General features: G+C 42.2%; 1 protein-coding gene across 1 annotated transcript in view; it reads right to left on the bottom strand.

Moving 5' to 3' along the window:
* Positions 1–7,352: 7,352 nt before the first annotated feature.
* The window catches only part of si:ch73-106g13.1 (coronin-2A), a 12,765-nt gene continuing 8,573 nt past the window's right edge, over positions 7,353–11,544 (bottom strand). Inside the window, exons 3-7 of the mRNA XM_036592271.1 lie at positions 10,783–10,879; positions 10,256–10,368; positions 10,045–10,135; positions 9,542–9,825; positions 7,353–7,671 (exon numbers count right to left, since the gene is read on the bottom strand). Of these exons, the coding sequence (XP_036448164.1) occupies positions 7,537–7,671; positions 9,542–9,825; positions 10,045–10,135; positions 10,256–10,368; positions 10,783–10,879 (720 nt within the window). The 3' untranslated portion in view covers positions 7,353–7,536. The remainder of the gene's footprint in view (positions 7,672–9,541; positions 9,826–10,044; positions 10,136–10,255; positions 10,369–10,782; positions 10,880–11,544) is intronic.

The raw sequence follows: 11,544 nt of genomic DNA, 5'->3' as shown, positions 1-11,544 counted from the left end.
TCTATCAGTTTCATCAGATATTCATAATCATCATATATTACAGCTCACTGCTGCCCTTATATTTATATTAGAATTGCTTTTAGTGTGACCTGATTAATACACCATTAATACCTCATCTGAAACCATTCAGGAGGCCTTTATAAAGGTAGTCTCATTGTAAAGTTGTGCCTGTTACCTAAAGCTGAACGATGAATCGCTTTTATATCAAAGTCACAATCACGATCAACAAGACCTGCAGTTTTTATTACAGCCTAATAGTCTGTTATCAGCAGTGTTGATATGATGCATGTGAGAAATTCAACCTGATAACGTGAACTGGTTGTAGATTTGTTGGACCAATTAGAAGGACCCAAATATTCATGTGCTGTGACATCACAACCATGACTTACTGGCAGGCTGGCGCTCTGTGATTTAGACCATAATCGCAATATTGGATAAAAAAATTAAAATTAAATATTTTTCCAAAATGGTTGAGTCTGTGTGGTGCGCAGTTTACAAACCTCAAATCAGATCTGAGCACTGACTTTTATGGGTTTTGGTATGAAATCAGGTTGGGAATGCACAAAGTGGATTACACTGCAATTCTTAAAGACCGCAACACACACACACACACACACACACACGTTTGTCTTGCTATACACATGAGGACGTCCATAGGTTTCTATTGATTTTTGTGTTACTGTAGCTAAATAATACTACACCTAAACCTAAACCTAAACTTAACCTCCAAAAGGCAATTCTTCTGCTCTTTTAGTTTTCAAATGGAAAAGTAATTGTGGTGAAAACAACACATGCTGAAGTGAGGACCAGCAAAATGTCCTCACTTGAGCAAAAATCTCATATAGTCCTATCATAGTGAGGACATGGGGTCCTCACAGGTATAGCAATACAACACACACACACACTCTTATTACACACACACGCATTCATTACACACACACACATTCTCATTACTCATACACACTCATTACACATACACACACACACACACACACACACTCTCTTATTACACACACACTCATTACACATACACACACACACACTCTTATTACACACACACTCATTACACATACACACACACACTCTTATTACACACACACTCATTACACATACACACACACACTCTTATTACACACACACTCATTACACATACACACACACACACTCTTATTACACACACACTCATTACACATACACACACACTCTCTTATTACACACACACTCATTACACATACACACACACACACTCTTATTACACACACACTCATTACACATACACACAAAACTCTTATTACACACACACACACTCTCATTACACACACACTCTCCCTCTGAACTGTCCTCATGTCAGAACTGTACAGATGAACTACAGCACCACTGAGGATTTACATGTGAGGTAACCACAAAGACTCATGGGAAATGTAGTCTGAAAGGTGGCTACTTTTGGGAACAAGGCCGCGGCCTTCGGGCACTTTTACTGTTTATTAGAAATTATTTTCATAAGCCTGCAAAAGATATGCACAGTTCCTACACACACACACACACACACACACACACACTCAGAGGTGGTCTGTCCACTGCTGTCCTGCACTAAGGTAGTTATAGACACACGGACAGGTGGTGTCCACAGTCACACGTACACAGAGAGAGCACTGCACAAGTATAACTGCACTACGTAGGAGAGGGTCAGCGAGGTCAACTAGTCCTGAATTCACAGCTGAACTTCAGCTGTTTTACTTTCTGTTTTTGATGATGATGATGATGATTTCTGCAGAGTGGGCGGAGTCTGTCCAGTGTCAGCTGGTCTGAGGTCAGGTTTGCACTGTCTCCCATTAGAACTGTTGCATACTGGAGAATATAGAGCTGTTCCTAGATCAGCCGACACTGGACTGCTGGGGCCTGACCAGTACATTCTTATCTACAGTTACAGAGGTGGGCTAATGTAGCATTAGGAGTCCAGCCCAAGGACTAGAGTAGAGTATAGCACTGAGAATGAAGCCCCAGCCGTTAGCACTGCGCTAAACCAGCCAGTGTTACCTATAAAGCATTTATAATGAGCTCGATTTGTGTCCTAATGAGCAGATAACTCTGCTGTCCGAATAATCGTTCTTTAGTTTGATTTTTAAATGATGTTCTTATACAGTCGTGTGCAAAAGTTTGTGCACCCCTGGCCATATTCCATGTCATTGTTGATGTTCAAAGCATAATAAGTGAGCACATCCTCTGCAGAGAACACTTTAATACACAAGCACTGTTTATTTACTGCATTTAACACACTGGAGGAAATAAATAAACATAAAATATGACCTGTGCAAAAGTTATGGCACATTTTATGTTTTATTTGTGTGCGATACATTTAACTCAGCAACTAAATAGCAGTTGTGCACTAAAATTTGCAGAGAAATGCCGTATTTAAGTGTGTTCTCTGTGGAGGATGATAACGTTTTATCACCTAGAAAGTCAACAAAGCATGTCATTTGACTGGTGGAGTTCAGACCTTTAAGATAAGACAAGATGCTTTATTATCGTTGCTCAGAGTACAGTGAAACTGGGCGACTGGAACAGTATTTACAGAAACTGCTTTTGCAGTTACGATCTGGTTCATACAGCAAACTAAGACACCAACAAACACACGCAAACTGTGTTAAAACCTGTAGAAGAAGCTTGAGGATGAGGATAACGTCATAACACAAAAGAGGATAAAATAAGAGCGAATCTAATCACCTGAATTGATCACAATATTTATAATAAATGAAGGCTTTGTGAGTTTCTGCTGTGGAGAAACTTGAGATTGAGGAAAACAGTCATATTTTAACTGTTTACATTTGAGTCTGTTTTGTTTTTCGATATGTTATCGAAATTTTCAGCTTCTCAAAATCGGATCGTCATCGATGACGGTTTCGTATCGGTCGGCCCCGACTCCTGCCACACTCCACGTAGAGTTCCTGAACCTCCTCAGGACCAGGTACCTCCAGTATACATACCCCATAATGCACTGCAACTGAAAACAGGAAACACTTGAGTAGCATGATCACAGTGTGATGGTCTTCCTTAGTGTTGTGATTTTCCTACTGCAGCTATTTTACGATCAGCAGCAAAAAATGCAGCGTTAGTGTTTGTGGTCGGTTTCTGTAGCGGTTCTGATTAGAGTAGACGAGCTTTAAACCAGCCGACGACGAGCGTCACTGTGAATGCAATCCCTCCCAAAACCAGCCGATCCAAACTATGCGTTCAACAATCAGCTTTATTGATTAATCAGCCATTGCTTTCCAATTGACTTGTCGAATCACTTTTCTTAAATAGCTTCAGTCTGTCTGTCTTAGACAAACACGAGCGAATTTGACCAACTTCCTGTCCAGTAACAGCGCGTTACGGTCTGAGGTCTTTACTGTTACGGTCAGATTGGCTCTGTGTCCAAACCTCAGTTCTTACTGAGCTTTTCGATTCTTTGACCAAACATTGTTTAAAGGGGAATTCCACCAATCTCTCCATAATTCTGCTTAATTAAATCGTTCTTAATGACTGCAACACACTGATAGTTTTGAGAAGATTTGGGCATTAAACTCCATTCATGGTGGAGGGATACATGCAGGGCGCTGTGAGGCAAAATAGTCCCCAAAGAAAACTTATTATTTCAGATTTTCCACTATTTTCCATCATCAACATTCATATAAACTCAGAAGACTCGTGTAGGTTCACTGGTGGTTCTGGATAGTAAATAAAATGTCTATATCTGTGTTGTAGTCATGGCGACCCCTGGTTCCTATCACCACCACTGTAAAGACATCTGAACCATTTCACACCAAACCACTCTGAATCACTCTGATTACACCGCACACACTGAGTTATGGAGAATTTTGGTGGAGTTTCCCTTTGTAGTGCGTATTTATGTTGACTGGCGTTTCGCAGTGCTTGTCAGATGATTTAAAACGGGTTTTGATCAGTCCATCCTGCAGTCCAGCCTCGTCCTGACTGCCTGTAAATGAGCTTTGCGGCCGTGTTTGAGTTCAGTGTCGGGTTGTTAGCTTTTGTGTTGCTGTAGGTTTGTTAATGAGCTGAAGTAGCTGAAGAGTCACTGCTTCACCGTTCTCATGTAGTCGTCATGCTGAGTTGGGAAAAAAGAGGAATTAGTCTGAAAAAAGATTCTCACAGTTTAAAATGGTGAAAAAAAAAGATTTCATTTGAATATGAAATGACTCCATTGACCTCATGCAGATTTGTATCGTTGTGCTACATCGTTATTGTTATTGACATCCAGCTTTGCTAAACATTAATCGACTGCATGAACCGAAATCTGAGCGATTCGGTATTGATTATCTATTTATCGGTAGCACTTTGCACTAAAAACCGCTGTTTGTTTGTGTCCTGAACGCAGACGAACCCTAAAGCAATACTCCACATTAGGATCAGAATTAGAGACTAAACTCCAGCCAAACTAGACGTGTGTGGATCAGTAGACGTTAGTGGTCAGTAGTTTTTTGTGGTGGGTCGTGTTGGAGAATCACTGTACTGTAATTTTGATAAAAGTTTGTAAAGGTTTGTATTCTGCCGTCAGCGCAGTCCCGGCCTGGGGGTCCAGCCCGGAGGGGGATCGGGCTGTTTGGTCGTTCGTTATCTTATGACGTTTATAGTGATGTTTCCATGAAATAAACATTTCTCAGCCATGGATAACAAGCTGGTCTTTTATTGTTTGTTTGTTTGTTTGTTTATGTGTGCTCGTTTTTTATACATTCAAAAAAATGAATCAACAAGGTTCTACTTAAGAACTGAAAATGTGTCGACATTAAAGAAACGTAGAGCTGCCACCTCTGTTTTCCTTTTCTGACTACCCACTGATTAGGCTGGCACTCATATTCACAGTAAGTGATGTATCTAGAACTTCCAGACGAACTAGACCGACGTTTTTTCTCATGAAAGCGGTTCCACCCATTGAAAATCAAGAATTGTGCATAAAATTGTCCATAAATTGACAAAAATGACTAAAAGTCCATTTTAATGAGTGAAAATGGTTCATTTTGATCCAAAGAGAATTCTGTTCCAACGAAACCCAAATAATCTGCACTGAAAGTGTTTAAATTTGGTTCCGTCAGCAGCTGAACTTTGTGAAAAAGGTCATGAAGGTCACTGAAGAAAACACTTATTAAACGTATTTGTTTACAGAACCAAACCGGCACTTCTTATGATCGAGCTGTTCTCATTTCTGCTCCTCCAGTGATGAACTGTGACTCAGAGCTCGGCTTTAATCCGGGCCATAAAAATCGAATCCCATCTTTAGATGACGCTAAGTTAACGGTGATTTGCGTGAACATTTTTGGCAGCTCTAGATTAAATACACACATTTGAAGCTTCTGCAGGACATTCTATGTTTACCTTGAAGCTTGTGACAGACATATTAGCATATGTTTGACCTTGTAACACTCTTTCACTAGTGAGCTCTGGTGTAGAGCTGCCACCACTGTTTTCCATTTCTGACCACCCACTGATTAGGCTGGCACTCGTATTCACAGTAAGTGATGTATCTAGAACTTCCAGAAGAACTAGACTGACGTTTTTCCCCATGAAATTGTTCCCACTCACTGGAAATCAAAGCATGACCGGTTGATTCCTCTGTCTGTAATTGTGCTGATAGTGGATCTGAGGCCATGAGAAACTATGGAGAAACACAGCATGTCCAGTTTTTCACTGGACGTTTCAAGAGTTTAACCCTTCATTAGGCCAGTGATCACCAGCCCTCCTCCTGGAGATCTAGTTTAGTTCCAACCTGCATCTAAAATGCTGCCTCCTCGTTACCCAACGCTGGTGCATCTGATCCAGCCAGTCAGGAACTTCTGAAGAAGAATCAGCTGGAGCAGGTGAGGCAGACTGGCTTAAACTAGACTCTGCAGGAAGGTAGATCTCCAGGATCAGGGTTGGAGAACCACTGATTTAGGGGTTCTGTGAAGGTTCCCCTCTGTATTTCTCTAGTCCAGCTCATTGTTCAGGAAGTCTTGTTTCACTCAGGTTCAAATATGAGGTGCCATTCTGCATTTTGGAGACAGGAGGTTTGTCTTGACAGCAGCAGTAAATCATCACTGTCCAAAGAAAATCGAGTATCTCCAAACTTTACCGGACAAAAACTTTCTCCACCTGTAATGTAAGTTAATGTGAAGAGATTTTATTACGAACAATTTTAGATCATTTTTACGGGTTCAGTCTTCATGGCGTAAGGGTGGCTGGTTCACTCGGAGGACGAAGAGAAATGAAAACCGGAAGAAATGGAGATGAGTTACGATATTTATCTATTCACCAAACAGGTTTCTGATAAAGGCTTTGATGACTGGATGATGATCATTTGGCTTTAATATCTTATTTCAAGATATTTGGGTTTTTAAAAATGTTACTGAGAGAAAAAAATTGAGCAATGCATAAACGAATGCTAATGTTGCTAAGAAAGAATGAAACTGACCAGACTCCCGTTAGCATTAGCTAAAGAGCTTCATGCTAACTGGGTGAGCTGTAGTTGTGGTTCATTGCCGGCTATGTTAGCGTGGTGGCTCTTCATCACCAGACACTCTGCGGTGGCTTTTTTCTGTTAGTGCCTCAATGATAACGAATCACTTTAGGGTTCTGGTGAGTAAGTGGAGCAGACGCTCCTGTGTTTATTAGGGGTTATTATTGTGTCACTGGCTACACACACGATCAAACCATTAGAAACTACAGGACTCAGAATATTAGAGACTCAAATCTTTGGATTTTTTTACTTTATTTTCCAACAAAAAAAGTCATTCAGTCAGAACAATTATGCTGTTCAGAAAATCAAAATCATTTTGATTGTCACAGAAGAAAAAGAGCTTCCTAACTAAGTGAAAACCAGTGGGTAGCACTGAGGCAGTGGCTTCAGTGGAGCGCCCCCTGGAGGAGAAACAGGCCTCTAAGACTTCATATCTGGAGTTAACGTCAGTCAGAGTGGTCTGATCGTAAGTGGGCAGTTAGCCGTACAGTCGTCTTCACCTGCCGCTTTGATGTGTCTAATGCGCCTCCAGTGAACACTCGTGATTGGCTTTGGAGGAAGAGCCCCGCCCACCTTTACTACAGTCTCTCTGTGTTTGTTGGGGTGAATGTACGGACTGATGAAGCTGTGAACGAACCGGAGAGGAGAGGAATGAAGAGTCTCTGCTGTGATGACTCGGCTGAGTGGACGGTCCTTCACAGTAAACACACTTCTAAACCCTCAACTCTCATTCACTCACTGAACACACTACAGCTAACGCTTCTCTCAGTTCTGTTCCATTTCAGTCAGCTTGGAAGTCAACATTATAGTTTAGATTCTGAAAATGTTTTTATTTTTATTACATTTTTCACTGCTAGTTTTTAATTTAGATATAGTTTTAGTAAACTATAATAACCCTGCTGGTCATATGCATCGCTGACCACCTCAGGAAGGGATCTGATTGGTCGCTGAGACTCACTGTGCCCCGTTTACTCCTGCACTTAGTGCTGTCCAGTTACGGTCAGCTCACCCAGGGTGCAGGTCAGTGCCAGCTGCAGGTCTGTGAATCAGAATGAAGCTCTGAGCTGGTTGCGGATGTTCTTCATCTCCAGCTCCAGCTGCTGTATCCTGCTGTCCCTCTGCTCCAGCTGTTCCCGCAGTGACCTGATCTCCTCCTGCTGACTGTAGAACACCTGCAGCAGCTGAAACACAAACACAAGAGGAACAGCTGCACTTCACTTCTGCTGAATCTGAATGTTTATGAGGGGGGGGGATTATATGGGGTTCTGATTGTGTACTTTGGGGGTCTTTGCTGTATCAGTGTGTTAAACTAACCCCCCCGTGTGGAGGCTGTACTTTAGCCTGTCTAACTCTCACTGTGGGCTGTTTATCTGCTGTATCACACTCAAAAAGAGGAGACTACAGTAATACAGGTCACTCATCACAAACACTCAGAAAACGGTACTTTGATGGTATAAAAACAGTCGTCAGGGCGAATCTGGAGAAACATCTGTCTGACTGCTGTGAACATTCACAGATGACGCTGCTGTGGGAACACGAGGAGATGACTGAAAGCGCGGCTGCGCCTGAGCCGTAATAAACTACTCTGCTGCTCAGATGGTCGATGTATCCCTCACTGCACTACATATCCCACAATCCTTTGAGTCACATGAGTTGCATTTAGGAAAAAGCAGAAAACACCAGCAGAGGAGAGAAACTGGTTTGTGTACAAATACATTCATTTTAATTTTGGTTATGAAAAATTCAGCTTGCTCACCTAGAGGCTAAAGGCTAATGCTAACAGCTAGCAGTGAGCTGTTGGAGTTTTATAAACGGCTGCAGGTACCTCCATCACTGCGCTGCCCTCTAAGGCAATGACTTATGGGACAGCACGGACAGCGAGGCGTCCAGACAGCTGCCCGCAGTTTCACACACAGCCAACGTAACATTTTACACTGCGAAAGGTTATAAAATCATTTATAAAACATTCGTAAGCACAGATTTGATCTTAACCCTCTATCGCATGAATTATTACACAAACTAAATACTCTAAATATTCCCTTGTTTTTTTAGTGGGGTAGTTGCACCACAGCACCATTAAAATAATAAAAAAAACACCATAAAATCTAATTTTTCTCTGAAAACGTCCCTTTATTGAAAATAAGACCAAACAAATCCAACTTATACTAACATGTACGACCCAATATTTACAAATATTGGAAATTAATACAATGTCAGTTGGTATTTGGAATGTATGCTAATAACAGCATCATAATAAGAATTCCTGGTCATGTGATGTCATTGAATATTTGTCCATTTCAAAGTAAAAGACCCTTTTTCCACAATTAAATAGGAAAACACAGATTTTATATCACTGCTTTGTAGTAAAACTGAGATGAAGTCATTGTTGCCAGGCAGCACCGTGCAGTAGAGGGTTAAGATGATCGTTCATGTTTAAGAGGTGATTTATAAACAGTGAATTTGGAATGTAAACATGTAGATTAACATAGATGAAAAACGTACAGCCTCATCTGAGTCGCAGGCTGAGTGAGCTACGTGTGAACGCTGGGCCTCGTTTTGTTCTTAAGTGTGTTCTTGATGAAGGTCCTACGAAAAAGTCTACGTCAGATTCATGACGTGTTCTTAAAGCGCAGAACTGTTCTCACCTTTGGGCTCTTAAGTGTGTAGATTCTGTTCTTACCTAAGAACAGATCCCAGATAAGAGAGCATTGGTGAGTCAGAATATTCGTAAAAACGTTGTAAGTGGGTTTAAGAAGGAATTTCTTAAGAACGGTTGGTGAACGAGGCCCAAAGTGTTTTCATAATTCAATCAAACACAAACGCTGAGAACTTAAGAACAGATTTAGAATGAGGGCTTTATAAATGAGGCCCTTGGACTCCAGATGAGGACGTTTGTGTCTCGTAAACAATGAAAACGCGTCTGTATGAAGCGCTTCTTCATTTTTCACGTGTTTCAGTTTCCTCAGTCTGCTGCCTCGCTAGCTGCTTACGCTAAGACAGGACGGTGGACGTCTTGCTCTTTATAAGAACCTGTGCTGTTCACATTCTCACCTCCTTCTCAGCTGCAGGCGGTGTGAACGCCGCCGACTCACACCACCTCACCCTCGACTGTGTGTGTGTGGAGCGAGTGTTGACCCACTGAGTCTCGTCCTCCTGCCACCCCGACAGGTCAGTGAGGTCGTGTTCTGAGTTCTGATTGACCTCCTGAAGGAAGAGCTTGTTCGGCCCGCTGAGATACGCGCTGCTGGCTGAGCGCTCGAGCCCAGCTACGTCCACCGGAGCCGGGTACGGGTTCTGGACTTTAGTGCTCGGCCGCAGCGACATCAGCACCGGCCCTGGACGTGTTAATTACAGTAAATTAAATTAAGAGGTCAAACAGTGAGTGTGTTTACATGCACTTAATAACCTGATAACCGCAGAGCATCTCAGCTATAAACTTCCATTACCTGTTAGCCACATTAGCCTCGTAGCTACAGTGCTAAAACTAAAGAAGCACAATTGAAACGCGAAACACTGACCACATCTGGGGTAAAGAGGGGAACCGGCCTGCCCACCTTTGTTCTGACCTGTCAGCCACTCCTGAGCCGTCATGGCCGCCTCGTTGCCGGCCGTCATCGGGTAAATATCCTCCTGGAAGCCGTCAGACTGAGAGCAGCACAGTGAGAGTGGACAGGGATGCTGTAAGTTCAGGGTCAGTCGGACGTGAGGCACAGTCTTCTTCTTGATGAGTGAACTCAAGAAATGACAAACGACAGAATCCTTTACCTTCCGCGGCACGATGAAGGACAGAGGCTCCACCAGGTCCCTTACACACACCAGCCTGTAGAACCGGAAGATCTCACACTGCCTAGTGTCCAGCCCACGCTTCGGCATCACACCTGCACAGGTGCACAGACACTTACACAGGTATGTGCACGCATGCATAGGTGCACACTGCGCAAGTGTAGACACACTTTGCAAGATAAACACACTACACCGTTACACAAAACTGCACAGGTGTTCACACATTGCAGAGGTACACACACACCTGCACAGTTACGGCAGTCTGTGTGTGCGGATCTGAGCAGGTGTGATGTACATTCGCACATGCACAGGTACGCACATACTGCACAGGTACGCACATACTGCACAGGTAAATATATCCACTTAAACAGGTACATACACACTGCAGAGGTACACACACACCTGCACAGGTACACACACTGCCTACCACAGCCTCTTGCATCATAGCTCAAACCCAGATCAGCAGACTAACCGTTTAAACCTGTAAACCTATCTGTGTGAGGACTCACCCATGCCTCTCTGCGGGAGTAGAGAACGATATTCAGCTAGAAAGTGAATGTAGGGTTTCTCTGCACTGACCTCATAATAACGAATATTACCATCACCCTGGAGAGAGAGACAGAGAGAGAGAGAGAGAGAGACAGAGACAGAGACAGAGAGAGAGATTATAAATTTATATATTTAAAAATTATATATTTATTATAAACTACACACATATTCAATAGGTTTTGTTTTATTATTACATGTACTTTTATATTATTAATTTATGAACACTTTCTGTTCTTAATTATTACATTATCATATATTAATCTTGGTTTGTATTTTGTTTTATTATTATTATTTTTTTTTTATATATATTTTTCTTTATTAACTTTTAATATATAGATCATTTTTTGAGTGAGACAGAGAGAGAGAGAGACAGAGAGAGAGAGAGACAGAGAGAGAGACAGAGAGAGAGAGAGAGAGAGACAGAGGGACAGACAGAGAGTGAGACAGAGAGAGAGACAGAGAGAGAGAGAGAGAGAGAGACAGAGAGAGAGAGACAGAGAGAGAGAGAGAGAGAGAGAGAGAGAGAAAGAGAGAGAGGGAGAGAGAGAGAAAGAGAAAGAGAGACAGACAGAGAGTGAGACAGAGAGAGAGAGAGACAGAGAGAGAGAGAGAGAAAGAGAGAGAGTGAGACAGAGAGAGAGAAAGAGAGACAGAGAGAGAGAGAGGCAGAGGTCTGTAGATATTTGTGTTTTGTTTCAAGCAGTCAGTTAATGTGTTACTGC

Source organism: Colossoma macropomum, unplaced genomic scaffold (genome assembly GCF_904425465.1).
Source record: "Colossoma macropomum unplaced genomic scaffold, Colossoma_macropomum, whole genome shotgun sequence".
Classification (NCBI taxonomy): Eukaryota; Metazoa; Chordata; class Actinopteri; order Characiformes; family Serrasalmidae; genus Colossoma; species Colossoma macropomum.
This window is presented reverse-complemented; position numbering and strand designations above follow the sequence as displayed.